Source organism: Oryx dammah, unplaced genomic scaffold, assembly GCF_014754425.2.
Source record: "Oryx dammah isolate SB20612 unplaced genomic scaffold, SCBI_Odam_1.1 HiC_scaffold_18, whole genome shotgun sequence".
Taxonomy (NCBI): domain Eukaryota; kingdom Metazoa; phylum Chordata; class Mammalia; order Artiodactyla; family Bovidae; genus Oryx; species Oryx dammah.
In genome coordinates this window covers 39466467-39490338 of record NW_024070202.1, presented here as the reverse complement: position 1 = coordinate 39490338, position 23872 = coordinate 39466467, and the positions used below count along the sequence as shown (strand labels likewise).

At 34.0% G+C, this 23872-nt stretch overlaps 1 protein-coding gene across 2 annotated transcripts in view; it reads right to left on the bottom strand.

The window, feature by feature from the left end:
* The window catches only part of HGF (hepatocyte growth factor), an 84888-nt gene that overhangs the window by 4672 nt on the left and 56344 nt on the right, over positions 1-23872 (bottom strand). For both annotated transcript variants that reach the window (XM_040260728.1, XM_040260729.1), the window contains 8 exons: positions 18992-19094; positions 12829-12962; positions 8599-8637; positions 7302-7398; positions 4760-4834; positions 3753-3899; positions 3174-3280; positions 2909-3054 (listed from right to left, as the gene is read on the bottom strand). In XM_040260728.1, coding sequence (XP_040116662.1) covers positions 2909-3054; positions 3174-3280; positions 3753-3899; positions 4760-4834; positions 7302-7398; positions 8599-8637; positions 12829-12962; positions 18992-19094 — 848 coding nt within the window. The remainder of the gene's footprint in view (positions 1-2908; positions 3055-3173; positions 3281-3752; positions 3900-4759; positions 4835-7301; positions 7399-8598; positions 8638-12828; positions 12963-18991; positions 19095-23872) is intronic.

The following is a 23872-nucleotide window of genomic DNA, read 5'->3' as shown; positions in this document are numbered from 1 at the left end:
TCAACATTCTATGATAGATAAAATCAAGGTGGGGGTGACACAGAAGATAAAATCCTAAGGAAAACAGTTTATTCAAAGAGACTTGATGCAGATGTCCAGAAGGGACTTGTGGACACAGCAGGGGAAAGAGGATGGGACAAATTGAGAGAGCAGAGTTGACATACACACACTACCATGTGTAAGATTGACAGCTAGTAGGAAGCTGCTGTAGAGCACAGGGAACTTAGCTTGGCGCTCTGTGATTACCTAGAGGAGTTGGATGGGGAGGGGTGAGTAGGGATATATGTATACTTATAGCAGATTCCTTCAATTAAAAATAAATGAATAAATAACACACAAAAAAGTGCAATGAAGTGAAAGTCTTCTGAATGCCAAAATTCATCATAAACAATGTTCAAATAAAGCCACAGATTGAAAGAACATTTGAAACTCCTACAAATCAATTTGAAAAAGACAAATGACTTAACAGATAAATTTGAAAATGAATGAAAAAGTAATTAGAAAGTATGATGAAAACAGGAACAGATGCTTAAATGTGTGAGCAATAAAATCTGATTAAACAAAAGTGAGATAAATTTTGAACTGGCTTCCCTGGAGCTCAGACAGTAAGGAATCTGCCTGCAATGCAGGAATTCTGGATTTGATCCCTGGATCAGGAAGATACCCTGGAGAGGAAATGGCTACCCACTCCAGTATTCTTGCCTGGAGAATTCCATAGACAGAGGGCTACAGTCCATGGGGTCATAAAGAGTCGGACATAACTGAGTGACTAACACTTTCACTTCTTCATTTGTACCAAAATATTGAAAATTGATGATACTGAGTCTTAGCAATGGGAAAAGGGGATTTCTTTTTCATATAGTGTTTCCAGAAGAATAATTGATATAAACTTTTGAGGGCAATTTGACAGAATGTGTAAATTATCTAACTTTGCTTTAATGTTGTCATTCCATGTTAAGAATCTATCCTAAAGAACTTATGATTCAGACACATGCAAAAAGATTTCTCTATAGGAATATCAGTTATGCTGTGTGCTTAGTCTCTTAGTCATGTCCAACTCTTTGCAACCCCAAGGGGTGTAGCCCACCAGGCTCCTCTGTCCATGGGGATTCTCCAGGCAAGAATACTGGAGTGGGTTGCCATGCCCTCCTCCAGGGGATCTTCTCAATGCAGGGATCGAACCCAGGTCTCCTTAAACACAGGTGGATTCTTTACCATCTGAGCCAAGAGGGATAGCTCTGCTAATAGTAGCAAACGATTAGAAACTAAACTAAGCATTCAATAAAGAGTAGGGGTTAATTTTTTAATTAAAAATAAAAGGGGATATATGCATACATATAACTGGTTGACACTGCTGTACAGCAGAAATTAACACAACATTATAAAGCAACTATATTCCAGTGATTTTTTTAAAAAAAGACTTAATTAAACTCTGCCACATGAATTTATCTGGTTTTTAAATTAATGCACCAGTGTTCACTGATACAAATTGTTCAAGTCAATTACATTTTTAGAGACTTTCACTATATGTGATGCTATTGCTATCCTACAAATGTTTAAGAGATATCTTTTTCAAGTGTTTAGATTTCAGTGGTTTGGTGATTAAATTATCATTTCAAATAACAGTGATGTAAAAAAATTAAGCATTTTTAAGAAGTGGCTGAATCAATTTGAAGTAAATAGATAAAAAATAGCAAATATGTGATAATATGATAAATTTTTCAGTGCTAAAGTTAGGAATCTAAGAGTAAATAGATGATAAACCAGACTACAGGCTATCCAGAAGAGCAGTTGTCAAAGTAATATTGGCAGTAGGACTTGAATAAGTGTAAACTTCCTAACTATCTCAAAGACTTGGTTTAGCTCAACATTTTTGTATTTATAGAGCTCTTTGGGGAATAAATAAACAAATAGATAAAAAATATTCCTAGTAAATTTTCATTTGTTATAATAGGCTTAGTGATGTTAGATTTACTGGAACAAAAAACACCAAATTCCAAAGTGGTTATAAACACATAATCAGTTTCTAATCATATTATTTTCAAGCAATTTAAACTTTTTTTTAACTTAAAAATGTTTTATTTTATTTTCAAAGATAAAATCTCAAAGCAATATATACAAAACATATGTACTTCAATACAAATTTATGCTCCATAAATAGGGTATTTTCCTAAAACTCAAAAGATATTTCACTATTACTGAACTCATTCCATATTTTACTACACATAAGGTTGGAGAACTTGTCTCTTGAATTGAAAATACATCTAAAATAGCAGTTTAACAGCTTGTTTATGTTAAATAGGGATAGGAACACTGCCAAGTAGAAAGAACAGTTGCCTAAGAAATGAAAATGTCCAAACTCTTAAAGTCACAAACTTTGACCTTCTGGTTTTTTAAAATAGAAGCGTACACGCACACACACACGCACACACACACATGCGCGCGTGCACACACACACACACACACACACACACACTGGCTTAACCAAAAACACATTTAAAGGTTTAAAACCAAGCATGGATCTCTGACTAAAATTAATAGAGTTAAGTTACAATTTGGGAAGATCAGATAAATTTAGAAAAACATTTTAAAAAATGCAAGCTATGGTATCAAACCGCACGTTGGACACTTCTAATTTGAACAGCTTTCTCTTAGAGTTTTGGCTGTATTAATTTCTTGCTATTTGAGAGATGAATGGCATCTTAGTTTGCTGCTAATGAAACATGGATTGTTGACTGTTTAGCTAAAAGAGATATACAGGAATAATAAAGGTTATATTTTCCAATTCCTCTCTCTTACGATAGGCAGATGTACGATTCTTATTTGAGAAAAATAGAAAAAAATTATAAACAGGAAAAAATATGCTATCTACCACATGTTACTTATTTTTAAATCCCACTTTTTTTACCTCACATGGTCCTGATACAATATTTTCAGCTCCAGCACATATTTCAGACTCATTCAGAGTCACCTTCCCTTGATGATATTGGCTGCATTTCTCATTCCCCATAATATAGAGATGTGCTACTCGTAGTAGGCCATCTGAGTTGATCACTGGAATGGTGCAAAATATGTATGGTTAATGAGCATAGGGTAAAGTGAAAAAATAAACAATTAAAAAAATTTTTGTAAAATAAATATGATATTGCTTTATCTTTTTTAAAATAGCTTACATCCAGTGTAGCCCCAGCCATAAACACTGCAAGTGGTTTTTTCAGGAATTGTGCACCCATAATTAGGTAAATCAATTGTACTAACAAAATCATCCAAAATAGCAGCCCTGAAAAAAGAAAATATAATGGTAAGTACCTTTGATTGGATTCAGCACAACATAAACATATTAAAATGTAGTGTGAAAGTTTAAATACTTCATTTAGAAAGAATAAACAATTTTGCTTCAAATAGGTAGTAGAGAAATGAATATTTATTTGAAAATATTTGAGTAAATGGTCATTGCTATTTTTAAATCATTATTTTACCTGTTAAGTTACCATATAATTGCTCACTAAGCTTGGTTTTAGAGCAGAATAACCATATTGTTGGCCCAATTTCATTTATTCACATATGAACAATTTGAAAATGCCACTCTCTTTGCCTCTGTATGCATATACACACATACACACATATATGATATGTGACATATGCTTTATGATATATTTACATGAGAGAGAAAGAGTAACCACATAGTTGAAGAAAAGGTTTCAACCATTCAAGTGTATGTTAAAAATATGAAACTATCTAAAGGAACTAACCTAGCAAGCTTCAGTAATACCAGATCTGATCCTTCAGGCCCATATACCAGTTGGGTAACATTTAGAACCTGTTTGCGTTTCTCGTCTCCTCTCCCATGGACATCATGAATTCCAAGCCAAGCTTCATAATCTTTCAAGTCTTTGTTTCTAAGTAAAAAATTAAAATATAACTTTAAATTATGCAATATTATTTATATGTATTGTTATATTAGCTTACAGGGGCAGATAAATAACCTAAATTTAAAGTTTAAAGTATAATAAAGAGCAACATTTTTTTTATTGGAAGATTCTGAATACTACAAGAACATATAAGCAAGAAGAGCCTTTAAATTGCTGAAATTCTAAATAGCTATTTTTTCAACTTGCTTATTCTTGCTAGAGAGTTGGTCATTTATGAAAAATTCTTAGGTAAAGCATATTACAAGAATTATAATTTATTGCAAGTTTTCCTTTTTATCTCAAAGGTATATATGTTTGGCTTATGAGTTGGACACGACTGAGTGACTGAACTGAACTGAAGATTTATACTAACAAAATCAGTATAATCTTGATGAGAATCGAGAAGTAAGCTAACAAATGCTATCTCCTTATCTTTTCCTTAGGCTAATTTACTCTGAAAATCATTCTCAGTATTATTCTGAGGCTGGCTCTACATAAGAAAGAAGTGAGGACTGAAAGAAGCTTGTTGCTAATTCAGAAAAAGAATTTCTATCTAGAAATATAGAATTCAAGAAGGAGGTTAGGGTAAAAATTATTAACATAAGTCTAGCAAAATTTTCTCCCAAATGAGAGTAGTGCTAATCGTGGAAAGAGGTAGACAGAAGTAGTACTCATAAATAAGTATTAATTAAGTCAGTTTCATAAGCTAAATCTAAAATAAAAAATAAATTAATTTGTTCACCCTATGCTGGTGAATGTCTGTTAAATGAATATACATTCTAGGGGGAATCTAGGAGGAAGCCATACATATTTTTAAATGCTTAAAACAAATATTGGTTTCACTTTACCGAGAAGGGAAACACTGTCTTGCAGTAAGAATCCAACTTTCCTTTATCAATGATCCTCCGCAGATATGTTTATTTCTAAAAGAAAGAGGAAAGAAAAACAAGTAACATCTGTACAGAAAGAGTGCTTGCCAATTAATGCAAAACCTATGGCTCCATTTGTTAAGCATAAACACATTGAGAGGAAACTGTAGATATTAACCGAAATAGAATAAAATGAGTATTTTTTATCAGAAGGATGATACTTGATGATGTAGCATTAGAACTGGTTTTTCATAATGTGATTATAATTTTATACAATCAACTTTAGTGATCCATTACCAAACACATGTTCCCATGTGTGTAGTCTATCCTTATAAGAGAAAGTATGTGCTATAAATATAGGATTATTAGACCTAATTTAAATTCAGTGTTTGATTATGAAAATGACAAATTTGAGTTTTTATTTAAATTCTGAAAACCATCTTGTGGTAACCATATACAATATTTATGCACTATTTGCTTCTTTCATTACCATTATTTAGTTCTGATATGTTAACTGTTCTAATATGTTAACTTAGGATATAACTGAGTAAATTTGTTTGTCCAGATTAATATCAACAATATAACATTTTACTTATCAAATTAAAAGTTTTTCAAGATATATCATCTAGGAAATTATAATATATTTGTGAAGAATAATAAATACTAGAATATTTATTTGATGATATCCAAAATCTGTAAATGTATTCTTTTTTGGCAAACACATGGGAAAAAGTACAACTACTCAAAATTTACATTTCCAAAGAGTACAGATGTTCAGTGCTTCAGAGAGTAATAGAATAATATTCCCAGACTAAGACAACATTTATTTATGGCCTATACCACACAGGAGGATAAGAATATATAGAGAGTTTTAGTTTCTATTCCTCTCTATGAGTTTTGGAAGAATAGATAAACAGCTGCTGTTACTAAAAACTTAGATTTAAAAGGAAAGGAATACTTTTTAAAAAAAGTTTATACTATACTGATCTGGTGAAAAACAGTTTCACCTACTTTTCCAAAGATGGCGACTTCAAAAGGAAGTCTCCTATGAGTAAGAATAAATTCAAAAGTATTTGCCTTTTCTTCTGGAGTAATGAGATTTGCAGAGATCCTCTAATTAGCTCAAAGATGTAGATTATTGGAAATTTTTCTACAGTAAAGAAAATACCACCCTCAAATTTTATAGCCTTCATTATGTTTTCACATTGCATGATTAACTTTAATATTCTGGTGAGTTTCATAATTCTATTTTAGTTACTACCCTACAATTATCAGCATAAAGATTTATAAAAATTGATGAGTTACTCCTTGAAAAAAAGACACACTAAGGGAACTCTAGGTCATTTTCTACTTGGTGTCTAAAGAATATAAACTTCATGCTTATTAAGAACTGACTTATTCATTGAAAGAAAAATAACCAGTTTCAAGTTGTCTCTATTTTACTTTAATGTCACTGTGATTTAATTATAGTAAAAATGAATTTTATTCCTAAATTCTAGGAGGCTAGAGTTAAAGAAACAGGGAAAGTTTAGAAAAAAAAAAAAAAAGGAGATATTCAGTTTGTATTTAAAGAATAAAAATTTTGTAGGCATAAAATATGGAGGAAGAAAGCACCAACAAACAGCACAAAGGGCAGAGGGAGAAACATGGATGGAGTGTCTTGAAAACAAGGGAAAATGCGGCTAGAATTCGGGTGCACTTTGGGGTATGTTGCATGATGACATTCCAATAGAGGTAGATATAGAAAGAATAAATTTTAACATTCTGATTACCATACAGTATAATATGTGTAGTATAGAGAAAGTTCTAAGATCAGGTTTTAAAGCTAGCTCCTATTTTCAGTATTTACTTCTTAAATAATCTTAATTTTGTAAAATAATATATTTTGAAAACCTATTTTACATAGAACATGGCATTGATTTTTACACTAAGCAACAGACATGTCTTAGCATATCAAATATTATAATCTCAAGACTGTTCAACTATCAGTATAATTTATATTTTTCTTAATGATAGAATATTCCAGTATTTTATTTTATTTTTTTCCAGTATTTTAAATTATTGCCATTTTTCATTAGAATGACAATGAAAAAGTCAGAAATTAAAATCAAATATAAATGTTTTGCTATGACTGTACATAAATATGTTAGAAAATAATCTCATAATATCCTTAATTGGGAAATTAACATGAGTATTACAACTACCATGGTTATATCAAGGTATAAGTAGGTTTCCTGTGTAGTTGTCTTTTGCTTAACAAGAACTAAAATTTCACATCAGGGACAATGCCAACACATATGGGACTTTTGTAAACATTTAAAACAGCACTATCTCTGGAGGCACAAACTGCAAAATCCAGGGATGTTTGGCAAGCAGAATGTGGTTAGCCCCTCTTGTGTCCCCCTCACATGGGTGCCTTGTGCAGGGTACAACCTTCATGGCTGCATAAGGCCATACTGCTGGGAATATAACTATTTGCAAACAATCCAAATATGTATGATTTGTGTCTATTAATAATTACCTGTATTTCAAACTAACCATCCATCCTACATTTGTTCGTGTTGGGATTCCATTTACAACTCGCAATTGTTTTGTTTTGGCGCAAGATATTACAGGATCTAAAAAGAGGAACAAACAACATTTTGACAAAACATTTTGAAACAACCTGTGCCTCTCAGCTCTCTTAAGCATTTGACGATAACTACCCAAATGTAACTACTGTAATTGTGTCAGAAGAACATTTTGGAAAAAATCAAAGGTAAATAGTGTGACTACAGTGCCAAATCAGACCCAAAATGTTTGCTTGCCTCATCTAAGTAGACAGATAACAAAGAAAAGATAATCAACTCAAGGTCAGCAGAACTGACATCATACTGACAATGACTTTGCTCTCTATGTACAAGTTCTTCAGGTCTAACAGCAATTGTATTTTCCTTACCAACCTCAACACAACAGAATGATGCTATTTACAGTGTTTTTTTTTTTCCTAAATATCAATGGAAAGCCTCAGTGGGGGAAAATATATATATATTTGGTTTATTACTTCTGAATTTGTATAGTAAGAATGTAGAACTGTTTTGCAACGTGTTAACCAAAGTGATCTTAATTGAAATTTTATCCAAATGACATACTTATGTTTAAGTCATTATATCCAAATGATATAACACAGACTCTTTGAAGTAAACTTTTTCCTGACCCTCGCCAGTGTTCTTTGCTTTATCCTATCCACTCTTGTCCATGGTCTAAAATAGATTTCCATTTGCTTCTTCAGCCTGGGACATAGCAGGTGGTCTCTCAAACCAAAACATTTGAGTAACTTCCTTCAGCCCAAGAAATGTGTGATACAAGCAGCTCCTAAATGCAGTTTAGATTTTCCTAAACTGAGGATTAACTAAACCTTTCACATTGTGTCATCTTTTGCCTCACAGAAAATGCAAAGAGCTTTAAAGATAGAGCAGGATAAAGACAGTGCATAACTTTCCAGCCTTCTGGTTTCATTCTTTCTAACTTTAGCATCCTGATTTAGTTTAAAGGATGGTGAAGGTCCACTGGATATATTCTGCCCCAAGTTAAAAGCACTATACATGCTTTTTCAAAGTTTAATATAGCATTTTCTAACAGAGCAATGAATTTTGATATTTAGCATGCAGTTGTCTTTGTAATACCTTTATACATTCACACAGGAAAAAGTGTTCAAATAAAACATCTTATTTTTATGATGGAAGTTTATATAATGATATTTTTAGGAAGTAAATAATCACATCATTTATGACACATAGGTACTAAGATATAATCAATTCTTTTGAAGGATTACTTACGGTCTAAATTGACTATTGTAGGTGTGGTATCCCCCTCACCTGTAAAAGCAAATATATACATGTATACATAATTCATGCATATATATTTCTGTTATATAAAAATAAAATGTACTATTCAATAGTACATCATTTTGTATTGAAACCCAAATATCCATGAATTGATCATTTAAGACAATTATTTACATTTATTCAAAAAATAATGTAATAGTACCTTTTTGAATAATTCTGTATCACTTTTACTAGACAAAGTTGAAAGTATGGTAGTGGGTGATGTGAGGAAAACCCTGTTTTATGATTTTTGAAGACTCTCAGGAATGTGGTTTGATGATGTTGGCAGTTTGAATTACACTGCTGGCACCGAGGAGCTGCCTCATTCTCCCAACATGCCGAACATTGTACACAATGAACATTCCACTGCTTATTATTGTTTGTTTGGGCCATTCATATAAACTAGATAGCTTTACTGTAATTTTGGCCCATTTACATTTTTGCTGAAAATTACTTTTATCTTTTATATGACTAAGGATAACTGAATCTTCCCCTATGTTTCAGAAAACTTTTTTAAAATAATTTGATAATATAGAAATCAACCTCACTCATGGAAAAAGAGGAATAACAAAATATAATTATGTTTTGTCAGAATATTTCAAAGATTGGTTTTCCTCAGTTGTAAAGGGAAAAGTATAAAAAAAAAAAAGAGTACTGGAAACTGCAAAAACATGATGGCTAACACTTCATTCTTAATTTTTTTTATAACCTCTCTACGGATCGGGGTTTAACTGCTGCAAAGAGATTGGCTTGGAAGATTCTAGAATTTAAAAATACTTAAGTAGTAATGAATGAGGCCCAAGACATTTCCTGGATTTTAATGTGTGACTGTTTAGAATTGATGACGTAGAGTTTAGTCAGGCATTGTTTAGACCCAGCTGGTTGTTAGTCCCTAGAAGTGCCCTGAGCTCAAATAAACCAGCAACAAAACAAAAATGGCATATAGATTCCTTTGTAATAGATGCAAACTTGATTTTCATTTATGGGGAATTTTGAGAAAATTAACACATGCTAAACCATTTTTGTTTATGTTCATTTTCCAGATCTAGATATTTTAAGTGAATGAGCATAAAGGTGAACTATAAATTTCATTATTTCCTTTTCCTTTTAGTTTATCCCTAGGGAGAGTTTTGTCTGAGAGTCAGCTGAAGTAATTGTTTTAGTTCATAGTATAAATGTGGTCATTAAAACATCAAAGATATTGGTTTTTCCACCTAATTTCTAAAAATTCCAAACTGAAAAGCTATTTATTTCTTATATTGTTGTGGTGAGAAAAGACTAGACTATTCATTGTATTCTTTTTTTAAATAAATGTTTAATAAGATAACATTTGGGATAGGGCCTAAAGGGCACTTAAAAAAACAAAACATAAAACTATAGTTCTTAAAACAAAAGTTTAATCTCCGAAATTAAAAACTTTTGAGGCACTGTGATTGACTGCATATTCATTGTATTGTTAATTGCATATCAACTTTCCTATTTCTAAGCATCAAGTTAATAGTCCTGCAAAGTATTCAGTTTGTTATTGTGCCTTACTAAAATACTTAAATTTTTTTAAATATTTAGATATTATAATTTAGAGGCTTTAATAATTATATATATATATATTTTTTTTTTTTTCTGGAAGCCAATATTTAGAAAAGCTGTAAAACCACTTAAAGTCAGATTTCTAAATATTATGGGTAGTTTGCTAAATTTCAAATTTTTAAAAAGCATTGCTAGTTTCTTCAGCTTTCAAGGCCTTTTCCCTTTTACTTTCCCTTTTCCCTTTTAAAATACTATTTTCACATCTCCCCTTTTACTTTTCCTTCATATCTCTACCATAGTACTCAAATATGAACAACTATATATGATACAAATCTTGTTTATATTGACTCAACTTAACTTTGAAGATGGAAAGCTTGTCAATGATAAAGATTTTTCCTGTGGAACAGTAGAGATATATATGTCTATGAGTTGATATATGGCCTCAGCAATGGTACCCCACTCTACTACTCTTGCCTGGAAAATCCCATGGATGGAGGAGCCTGGTGGGCTGCAGTCCATGGGGTTGCTGAGAGTTGGACACAACTGAGTGACTTCACTTTCACTTTTCACTCTCATGCATTGGAAAAGGAAATGGCAACCCACTCCAGTGTTCTTGCCTGGAGAATCCCAGGGATGGCGGAGCCTGGTGGGCTGCCGTCTATGGGGTCGCACAGAGTCGGACATGACTGAAGCGACTTAGCAGCAGCAGCAGCAGCAGTGAAAGCATAAAGAAAACTTTCTTTTAATAGATCCTTAAAGTTTCAACTCAAATTCAAAACTTTATGAACAATGCATATTTTCCAGGCTGACATTTGTATTCCCATTTCATTATATATTTTAATATTAATATGTATGTGTTTAAATGACTGTATTTGTTATTAGGTATGTAGCTGTCTCTTCTCTACATTGAAAATGATTTGAGTACAGGAGACACTGTTTATATTTTCTATACCTAGAATGTTATATAGGGCTTTGCAAACAGTAGCAGCTCAATTTAAAATTATTAATAAATGAATAAGTAAATGCAAACTGAAGTGGAACGAATTTACCCAAGGCACTTCAAGTGTCAGAACTACCATTTTCACCTAGGAAGTCAGAGTTGCAACTCTAAACCACTGTATTCTCGTAATACTTAGATACTTAAATATATATCTAATTAATACTTAGATACTATATACGTAGATATATGTCTATTTAATACTAAGATATAGTGTGTGTGTTCATGTATAGACAAATATAAACATTTCTACAGTTTTACTTTTGCCTCTTGATAATCTTAAAATATATAACATATCATTTTGTAAATATTTTTTTAAAGGAATACAAAAAAAGAAATACAAACCTTTGCATGTTTTGTAATGCAGATATACAGTGTGAAAATGATATACACAATCTCTGAAGTTAAATAGACAAGAACTCAAATCTTCTGAAGATAAAATATTTTTAGCCTTTCACTAGTGATACATGTAAATAAATCCTGGTTATAAATATAGGTAGAACAATGACAGCAAAATATTTGCTGAAATTAATGTTCAGAATGCATTGAAATAAATGTTATCTGAAATAGCATTTAATCAAATGCTAGTAACGCCCCCAAGTCTTTCAATACCACATTACTAATTTTTAGTTTAAAAATGTTAGTTGAACATATGTTTTAAAATTTTTTAAATTAGGACTTCCCTGGTAGCTCAGTGGTAAAGAACCTGTCTGCCAGTGCAGGAAACATAGGTTCAATCCCTGATCTGGGGAGATCCCATGTGGCAAGGAGCAACTAGGCCTGTGTGCCATAATTATTGTGCTTGTGCTCTAGAGCCTATGTGTGTGTTAGTTGCTTAGTCGTGTCTGACTCTTTGTGACCCCATGGGGTGTAACCATGGAGTATAGCCAGGCGCCTTCGTCCATGGGATTTTCCAGACAAGAATACTGGAGTGGGTTGCCATTTCCTTCTCCAGGGGATCTTCCTTACCCAGGGACTGAATCAGGGTCTCCTGCATTGCAGGCAGAAAATTTTTACCATCTGGGCTAATAGGAAAACCCCAAAAGTGAAAGTCGCTCAGTCCTGTCCGACTCTTTGTGACCCAGGCCAGAATATTGGAGTGCCTTTTCCCTTCTGCAGCAGATCTTTCCCACCCAGGAATTGAACTGGGGCCTCCTGCATTGCAGGCAGATGCTTTACCAACTGGGCTATCAGGAAAGCCCCAAGAAGACTGGAAAGGGTAGCCCATCCCTTCTCGAGTGGATCTTCCTGACCCAGGAATTGAACCGGGGTCTCCTGCATTGCAGGTGGAGTCTTTACCAACTGAGCTATGAGGGAAGCCCTCCTGAATCAATATATATTGCTAATATCAAGTTTATTGATGGTGGAGCAAGGCAGTCTTTCTAGCCCAGTCAGAACCATGGCCATGTATTGCTTCTGGATTCCAAATAGGAATCTTTTGAGGGAGGAAAAATCTCTTTTGAACGGTCAGCAAAATGTCTCTTTGTCTAGAGGAGAGATGAAATTGTGTGTATATGTATTGCTGTCTGGAGTGCATCCTTATTTGGGGATCAGCTCTAGCCCTCTGGTATTACTTCCACCTTTGATTGAATTATCATTTTCAGGCATGCAGTACATTTAAAATAATTCATCTGAAAAAGATCACAAAATGTACTTACAACGAGAAATAGGGCAATAATCCCAAGGAATGAGAGGATTCCCTGTGTAACACCAGGGACCATGGGCATCGTCATCAGGATTCCGACAGTAATTCTTATTCAGTTTAGTAGCATCTGGTTCCCAGAAGATATGCCTGCATAAACAGCAAACTCGGAACATCACAAGAAGCACACATCTTGTCCAAGAGAAACAAAACAAGAAGATACAACCCTAGCACATAATTTTCATTATAGGCACAACATAAACTACCTGCTGTGAATTTTTCTTTTTTATTTTTTGAGACTTTGTTGTTGTTCTTGCAGTTTGGAAGCATGTTCTTTAACTGAGGAACAAGGCTGAATAATTAGCATAGATAAAATGATTAAAAATTATTACAGTGTTTCTATTAAATAATTATACTGGGAAGGTAACAATGCACCATGCAAGAAAGAAGCAGATGATAAAGATCTCTTATAAAATGTATAAAAATATAAACTATTGCAAAAATATTTATTTTTTCATGTTTCAGAAACATGCAAACAAGCTTCACTAGCAACACTGCTATGACAACATATAGGAAGATACACTGAAAACACAGTGTGCTAATAAACTTATTAAATTTGAAAATTTCACTGGTCATTTAAGATATAGTTTTTGAAAGATAACTGAGTAACATCTCAGGCTATCCCATTGTACATCTTAACTAAATTTAGTACAAAAGAAAAGCAAAAAAATGCTGTATATTATTTTATTAGACCACGCCCACTCATATGTGTTCTGTGCTTAGTCTCTCAGTCATGCTGGACTCTTTGTGACTCCATAGACTGCAGCCCACCAGGCTCCTCTGTCCATGGGGATTCTCCAGGCAATAATACTGAAGTAGGTTGCCATTCCCTCCTCCAAGGGATCTTCCCAACCTAGGGATTCAACCCAGGTCTCCTGCATTGCAGGTGGATTCTTTACCATTTGAGCCACCAGGGAAGCCTGCCCACTCATATCACATCAACATTAATTACCATCATGCTTGAATTTAATTAATGTGTCATTTTTAAAATTTGGGAAGAATTTCAACATAGAGACTTGGGCTGTCTTTCCAAACTCAGGTTCACTTTTTGGACCAATAAAACAAGAAAGACATGCATGTAACAGATTCTACTATGTAGACTTGCATACTTACTTAGACCAATCTGATGAGACAGGCTCTAAGATTATGCAACTTTGTATTTGAGGAAATTGAAATCCACAGAGAACAATTAATTTGTCTAGGGTCACATATTTTTTCAGCTGTAGATCAGGTGTTTGAACATGTAGCATTTTCCAGAGTCTTCGTTCAAAATCATCACATTGCATTACCTCTTCACACAGTCACAGATTTGTTCTTAAACCAAAATGGCACCATGCAACTTACTCATTGATCAATAGCCTACAAGTTCTTTCCAAATGACTTTTAACTATTCCCAAAGGCAAATCAAAACACAGTGAATTTAAAATTATAATCATTGTAGTTCCTGAATAAATATGTCATAAATTTCCAGTGATACGTTGGTAAATATTTAGCAACTGGCCCTTTGAACTGTGTATGGAGAGAGTCTTTATTTGCTGTCCTTGCAGGTTTCTGTAGCATAACTACTTTCACCATAAAACTGCCAAGCGTCTAATGCTGGAATCACTGAAGGCAGAGTTGGTTACAGTTATTTCTCACAGGCAGGTAAAGAGCTCACTCTACCCCATCATATTTCTAAAAATGATTTTTTAACTACCAGTGTTAAAATGAGCATTAATTTTGGCCATGCCAATTCTTGCTTAAAATTCTTAATGGACCCATATGGGCTTAGGATATAACCCAAACTCCTTAACAGAGGTTAAAGGGCCTGTATGGCTTTGCCACTAGAGAATTTCTTCTCTATGCCCACTGACCAAATGAAACTGTTAAACCTTATGGTTAATAAAAGTATTTCTGATTTTCAAACATTTCAATTTAAGGGCTTTTGGACAAGGTGTTTCTTCTGCCTGATGTGTTTTTCTTCCTACACTTATGACCAACTTCTAGCAATTATGTGTATCCTGCTAATGTCCCTTCTACTAAGAAAGCTTCCTAACCATCTAAGTCTGGCTGGCTTCTTTATAAAATGTGGTGTTTTCATGGAAAATTCTTAAAGAGATGGGAATACCAAACAACCTTACCCACCTTCTAAGAAACCTGTATGTAGGTAAAGAAGCAACATTTAGAACCAAACGTGGAACAATGGACTAGTTCCAAATTGGAAAAGGAGTACATGAAGGTTGTATACTGTCACCCTGCTTATTTAACTTATATGCAGAATACACCATGTGAAATGCTGGGCTGAATGGAGCACAAGCTGGAATCAAGATTGCTGGGAGAAATATCAATCACCTCAGATATGCAGATGACACCACCCTTATGGCAGAAAGTGAAGAGGAACTAAAGAGCCTCTTGATGAAAGTGAAAGAGGAGAGTGAAAAAGGTGGCTTAAAGCTCAATATTCAGAAAACTAAGGTCATGCCATCCAGCCCCCTCACCTCATGGGAAATAGATGGGGAAACAATGGAAACAGTGGCTGACTTTATTTTTTGGGGTTCCAAAATCACTGCAGATAGTGATTGCAGCCATGAAATTAAAAGACGCTTACTCCTTGGAAGGAAAGTTATGACCAAGCTAGACAGCATATTGAAAAGCAGAGACATTACTTTGTCAACAAAGGTCCATCTAGTCAAGGCTATGGTTTTTTCCAGTGGTCATGTATGGATGTGAGATTTGGATGATAAAGAAAGCTGAGCACTGAAGAATTGATGCTTTTGAACTGTGGTATTGGATAAGACTCTTGAGAGTCCCTTGGACTGCAAGGAGATCAAAGTAAACAATCCTAAAGGAAATCAGTCCTGAATATTCATTGGAACGACTGATGCTGAAGCTGAAACTCCAATACTTTAGCCACCTGATATGAAGAACTGACTCATTGGTAAAGACCCTGATGCTGGGAAAGACTGAAGGCAGGAGGAGAAGGGGACAACAGAGGATGAAATGGTTGGATGGCATCACTGACCTGATGGACATGAGTCTGAGCATGCTTCGGGAGTTAATGATGGACAGGGAAGCCTAGCATGCTGTAGTCCATGGGGTCGCAAAGAGTCGGACACAACTGAGTGAATAACAACAACAATGGATTTTTTTTAATTTATTTTTTATTTTACTTTACAATTCTGTATTGGTAACAATGGATTTTTTAAAATATGGCATTGGCATTGCTCTTTTCAGCCATTCCATACTAGAGAGTAAGATCCATGATGGCAGAATTCTACTTAATTTTGAAGTCCTAGAACTGCAATTTCCAGTAGACTAACTACTAGCCAAATGTGGCAACAGACAAAGTAGCACGTGACCTCTCCAAATTGAAAGGTGCTGTAATTATAAATACACACCAAATTTTGAAGCTTTAATATAAAATGTAAAATATCTCAGTAATTTTATATTGAATACATATTGAAATGAAAAGCTTTAGAAATGCTGGATAATATAAACCTATTATTTAAAATCAGATTGATTACATCCTTTGCAGCCAAAGATGGAGAAGCTCTATACAGTTGGTAAAAACAAGACTGGGAGCTGACTGTGGCTCATATCCTGATTTCTTATTGCAAAATTCAGACTTGAATTGAAGAAAGTAGGGAAAATCACTAGGCTATTCGGATATGACAAGTCAAATTCCTTATGATTGATTATACAGTGGAAATGACAAATAAAAAGATTAGATCTATGGATAGAGGTTTGTAACAGGAGGTGGTGACCAAATCCATCCCCAAGAAAAAGATGCAACAAAACAAAACGGTTGTCTGAGGAGACCTTAACAAATAGCTGAGAAAAGAAGAGAAATGGAAGGCAAAGGAGAAAAGGAAAGACATACCCATCTAAATGCGGGGTTCCAAAGAATAGCAAGGAGAGACAAGAAACCCTTCTTAAGTGAGCAATGCAAATAAATAGAGAAAAAACAATAGAATGGGAAAGACTTAGAAATGTCTTTGAGAAAATTAAAGATACCAAGGGAATATTTCATGCAAAATGCACACAATAAAGGACAAAAATGGTATGGACCTAATAGAAGCAGAAGATATTAAGAAGAGGTGGCAAGAATACACAGAAGAACTAAACAAAAAAGGTCTTAGTCACCTGGATAACCACAATGGTATGATCACTCACCTAGAGCCAGAATGTGAAGTCAAGTGGATCACAGGACGCATAACTACAAACAAAGCTAATGGAGGTGATGGAATTCTAGCTGAGCTACTTCAAATCCTAAAAGATGATGCTGTGAAAGTGCTTCACTCAATGTGCCAGCAAATTTGGAAAACTCAGCAGTGGCCACAAGACTGGAAAGGTCAGTTTTCATACCAATCCTTAAGAAGGTCAATGCCAAAGAATGTTGAAACTACCCCACACCTGCTCCCATTTCACATGATAGTAAGATAATGCTCAAAATCCTTCAAACTAGGCTGCTGTAATATGTGAATCGACACCTTCCAGATGTAGGAGCTGGGTTTAGAAAAGACAGAGGAACCAGAAATCAAATTGCCAACATATGTTGTATCATAGAAAAGGCAAGGGAGTTCCAGAAAAACATCTACTTCTGCATCATTGACTGCACTAACACCTTTGACTGTGTGGATCACAACAAGCTGTGGAAAATTCTTAAAGACATGGGAATACCAGACCACCTTACTTGCCTCCAGAGAAAACTTGTATGCAGGTCAAAAAGCAACAGTTAGAACCAGACATGGAACAACAGACTGGTTCAAAATGGGAAAGGAGGACAAGGCAGTATATTGTCACCCTGCTTACTTAACTCACACCCAGAGTACCTCATGCAGAATGCCAGGCTGGATGAAGCACAAGCTGGGATCAGGATTTCCAGAAGAAATATCAGTAACGTCAGGTATACAGATGACTCCACCCTAATGGCAGAAAATGAACAGGAACTAAAGAGCCTCTTATTGAAGGTGAAAGAGGAGAGTGAAATCACTGGCTTAAAACTCAACATACAAAAAACTAAGATCATGGCATCTGGTCTCATCAGTTTATGTCAAATAGAGGGGGAAACAGTGACAGGCTACTATAAAACTTAAAAGTACAAGTGCAGCTTACATATTTGAATTGCATATTTATGTTAGAGAACACTGCTTTAGAACTATCACTGTTCGTGACAGTAAATCAGTCAAAACTGTATAACTCACTAGTGAGTAAATTTTGAAACAGAATAAGAACTTTAAAGTGGAACCGGGAGCAAAATAACTCAACTTCTCTAGATCCTTAAATTCTTATACACACACATAGAACTATCTTTGGTATATAATTATGATGGTCAAATGTGATAACAACTCATATAAAGCAACCATGTTGTAGATACTTTATTAAATGATACTACCTTTTTTCCTCTTAATCCTTTTGCATATATTATGGGATATTTAACAAAAATCTCTCCTATGTGACAAATATGTCTCATATTTCTTTTATTATTTCAAACACACTAGTGATTTGCTGGGGAAAGATAAGTGGAAGGTAACTGCTTTTTTGTGAATATGTTCAATGTCAAAATCTCATTGTCTAAAATATATGGGTTTTCAATTCCATATCTATTCCATCAATTATAGAAAAACGGTGTGTCAAAATAAAGGTATACAAGGAAACATACCTCAATAGGTTTTTAGTAAAGTGAAATTTTAAGGTATCTAAGTACATGAAGATGATAACATCAATTTTATAAACTACTATTAATAAATAATTATGAGAATATAATCATGTAATGTACTATATGAAACACTAGATTTGACATTTATTCATGTCTTATCAAGTTGTATAATTGTTTTCTCAATATGAACATATCCTGCTTAAAGGTGAAGCCAAAACATATGTCTACTTTTTGTTAATGTCCCCAAGGCACCTTTTATAGACCAGAACACACAGTAAATGCTCAATAAATATTTGCTGGTTTGAATTGTTTGCCACATAGGGAGAAAATGTTATATTGAGTTACATTGAATAATCAATCTAATGTTTCTATTAGGTTACTAAGATATATAAATGAATAGAAAGAAATACCAATGTATCTCCATACATCTATCTGCCGCTGTCACTACATACTGTATATTTAAAGAAACAAATGTACATACCGGTGTAAATCTTCCATGTTCTTATCCCACATTGAACATGTTAGTCCAGATCGTGTTTTGGATAAACTGCCCATATAATTTTTGCCATTCCCACGATAACAATCTAAACATAAAATATATGAAAACTAATGAATACTAGGGAGTATAGAATAAAGACATTTTTACAAACATATGAATTCATGAAAATCAACATAAAAATGAAAGCAACACACTGAAATATGTGCAAAGCAAAGGGACTTAGCTATCTCTAACAAAATATTTTTTTAGCCAGATTTCTTCTTCATTAAAATGAAAGTTTGTACACCAAATTACAAATTTAAAAAAAAATCCAAAGAAAAATTAAATAAGTGCCTCTTAGGGACATCAAAGAAAGAAAAACTTTGTGCTGTTTATTTGCTCAGTCATGACCAACTTTTTGCAACTCCATGAACTACAGCACACTGGGGTTCCCTGTCCTTCACTATCTCCCAGAGTTTGCTCAAACTCATGTCCATTGAGTCAGTGATGCCATCCAACCATCTCATCTTCTGTTGCCCCCTTCTCCTCTTGCTCTCAATCTTTTCCAGCATCGAGGTCTTTTCCAATGAGTAGGTTCTTTGCATCATGTGGCCTAAGTGTTGGGAGTTTCAGCTTCTGTATCAGTCCATCCAATGAATATTCAGGGTTGATTTCCTTTAGAATTGACTGGTTTGATCTCCTTGCAGTCCAAGGGACTCTCAAGAGTCTTATCCAACACCACAGTTCAAAAGCATCAATTCTTGGCCACTTAGCCTTCTTTCTCACATCTGTACATGACTGCTGGAATAACCATAGTTTTGACTAGAGGGACCTTTGTCAGCAAAGTGATGTCTCTGCTTCTTAATATGATGTCTAGGTTTGTCATAGCTTTTCTTCCAAGGAGCAAGCAAGCATCTTTGAATTTCATGGTTGCAGTCACCATCTGCAGTGATTTTGGAGCCCAAGAAAATAAAATCTGTCACTGTTTCCACTTTCTTCATATCTATTGCCATGAAGTGATGGGACCAGATGCTATGATCTTAGTTTTTTGCATGTGAGTTTTAAGCCAGCTTTTTCACTCTCCTCTTTCACCCACATCAAGAAGCTCTTGAGTTCCTCTTCCCTTTCTGCCATTAGAGAGGCATGATCTATATATCTGAGGTTGTTGATATTTCTCCTGACAATCTTGATTCCAACTTGTAAGTCATCCAGCCCAGCATTCCACATGTTGTACTCTACACATAAGTCAAATAAGCAGGGTGACAACATATAGCCTTGATGTACTCCTTTCCCAATTTCGAACCAGTCCATTGTTCTATCTCCAGTTCTGACTGTTGCTTCTTGACCTGCTTACAGGTTTCTCTGGAGGCAGGAAAGGTGGTTTGGTATTCCCACCTCTTTAAGAATTTTCCACATTTGTTGTGATCCACATGGTCAAAGGCTCTAATATAGTCAATGAAGCAGATTTTTTTTTTTTTTTTTTGGAATTCCATTATTTTCTCTGTGATCCAACAGATATTTGCAATCTGATCTCTAGTTCCTCTGACTTTTCTACACCCAGCTCCTACATCTGGAATTTCTTGGTTCATGTACTGTTGAAGTCTAGCTTGAAGGACTTTGAGCATAACCTTTCTAACTTGTGAAATGAGAGTGATTGTACAGTAGTTTGAACATTCTTTTGTATTGCCTTTCTTTAATATATATTTTCCAATGGAAAAATTTTACTCCACAGAAGAGTCACAAGAGATATAATGACTACTCATGTACCGGTCACATTTGTTGAATTGTGATTTTTGTCTTACATGAGGTTGACATTCTGGGTCATTCAAGCCACCTGTCTCATAAACGCTCTTTAATTTAACTTTGTCTGATTATCCTCATGAATGAAATCAAGTTAAATACAGAAATATTATATAAGGTGATATTTTGTTGCGTTTATAGCATTATTTCATGTGACACAGGATGTCAGTGTTTTCAGTTATTGGTGATGAGTTTGATAACTTGGTTAAGTGATAAAAAGGAAAAACTTCTCTTCATATATAACAAAAACAAGCAAATAAAAAGTTTTGAGAACTTGGAGACTGTCAACATCCTATTCCCAAACAAATTTTTAAAAAATGGCTTAGAAATACTTTGATTAATATTGCATGAATCAGTTATTACTATGTTAGTTTTAAAATATTATCTTTCTTTCTTGTATTTCTTTCTTTCTTGGTATGCTTCTCTAACACAGAGTTTTACCTTTTCCACCAACTCTCTTCATTTAAGTATTACTAAATACTTCTAGTAGTAGTACTAGCAACGGTATTGGCAGAGCTACTAGTAGAAGTAGTAGTGTAAAGATGGACTCATGGATTCTCTTTTTATTCAACATGATATATAATCTATTCCTGTTGTTCATTTTAATGCTCAAGTTGTTACAAATTCAGCCAATGGAAGCCATGTTAAAATGATTCCTGTGCCTTTTATCATGCCCCTTGTGATTTTTTTACTTTTTTTCAACTGAGCAATTTGCATTCTGTTAAACATTGATAGGAGTGACCATATTCTTAATTTTAAAATTAAGAAAAAGAAGTTAAGTTCTTTCTAATATATATGTAGCAATTTCTACATTTGAAAAAAAGCACTACATATTTTTAAGTAATCTTAGGTATTTTTAAAGTAACTAAAAGTTCTGATTTTTATGTGAATAAATATGATAAAAGACCATAAAATGTTACCTAGAAATGTACATCAACATTAAGATTATTTTCTTTTAAATTTGGTAAGCCAAAGAATATTATCATTGGTTTTAAATATGCTATGTGATTAGAATAAATAATAGGTGTTCTGTGCTTAGTGGTTCAGTCATGTCTGACTTTTTGTGACCCCATGGACTGTAGCCCACTAGGAGCCTCTGTCCATGGGGATTCTCCAGGCAAGAATACTGGAGTGGGTTGTCATGCCCTCCTCCAGGGAACCTTTCCAACCCAGGGATCCAACCCAGGTCTCCCACATTGCAGGAAGATTATTTACTATCTGAGCCACCAGGGAAGCCCAAGAATACTCTAGGGGATCTTCCTGACCCAGGAATCGAACCAGAGTCTCCTGCATGGCAGACAGAATCTTTACTAGCTGAGCTATCAGGGAAGCCTCAAAATAATAGGTAGAAAGCTTAATAAAAATTTTAAATAAATTGTCCAGGAATTAATTTAGTAAAGTATATATTTATATTTACTAAAGTAAATATAATTTGTGAGTGAGTGAAGTCACTCAGTCGTGTCCGACTCTTTGCGACCCCATGGACTGTAGCCTACCAGGCTCCTCCGTCCTTGGGATTCTCCAGGCAAGAGTACTGGAGTGGGTTGCCATTTCCTTCTCCAGGGGATCTTCCTGACCCAGGGATCGAACCCGGGTCTCCTGCATTCCAGAAGCATATTTTAGTAAAGTATATTAATTTAGTAAACTATATAAATTAGTTTACTAAAGAATATATATATATATATACTTTAGTAAAGTATATATAAAATATACAGTAAGTATATTCAATAGCTGTGTTTTGGTATTCATGATTTAAACTTAAATATACAAATTCAAATGAGATGGGATTTGATACAAATAATATAGCAATCATTACCATACACAATAAAATTTTTTTCAGAAAACATAATTTTGTAAAATCCAATTCTTGTATATATGCAGAATGTATCAGTTAAAATACTTTCCTCTGACAATTCTATTTTTTTCTTTATTATGAAATCTTAAACCTTTGGCTGTTAAATAGTAAATTATGTAAATAAGCTCTCACTGAAGAAAACAATTGTGCAATGCAGTATATGGTACTGCTCTTTAATACATTTTTCATTTTACACCTATGTTTTCTGTATTAGAGAAAGAGGATGAGCTATAAGCTAGGTTTTTTTCTTTTTCTTAGTAAACTTTATATTCTAGAATAGCTTTTAATTTCCAAAAAACATGTAAGTTTGTACAAAGTTCTAATACACCACATAGTTTCCTCTACTATCTTATATTGGTATGATGGATATAACACCACTATTCAACATTATTACTAACTGAAGACTATTTTGTTCCAATTTATTCATAGTTTTTACCTAGAGTACTTTTTGTGTTCTAGGATGATACCACATTACATTTAACTGTCTTGCTTTTTAGGCTTTTCTAGATGTAACAGTTTTTTCAGACTTTCATTTTTGATGATCCTAACAGTTTTAATGAGAATTGGCATGTTATAAAATGTCCATCAGTTGGGTTTGTCTGATATTTTCTTCATGATTAGATCTAGGTTATAAGTTTTTGAGAGGGAGACAAGAATTTTTGAGCACTTGCTAGCTTGCTGGCAAAAGATACTCCAGCCATACTTTGTGCTTTTCTTGCCCTAAGCATGGATTCTTCAGTTTCACCAGACAGTCATTGTTAATGATGAAAAGTAAGAAGACAAGAAACAGGTGTGCTCATTGCTATTTGGTACCATCTTTATTAGTCCCTTTCATTTGGTAGAGCCAAGCTGTGTGTGTGTGTGTGGGTGTTCATGAGTAACTGATCACTTCTAACTCCAGTCTAGTACAAGAATTTTTCCTCTTCTCTATTTTAATGGTGTATTTTCTTTCTCCCGTAGTAAGAACACTGATTGTAGGTACATGAATGTGTTTTTTCTCTTTCTCAGTTCTCCAGTGCACACAAAATAATGTCAAATCTGCTACATCCTAACAACAAATTTATACTTTAAAGTTCAAAACACATTTACAGTTATCTACTTTTAAATGTATTTCAGTGAGGCTATATATTAAAAAAAAATGTGCTTAAAAATCATTTTGAAATTTATTTTCCAAATTCTGTAGTAATGGTATCTCTTTGATACACAGATAGGCATATTTCTGTGCTTTC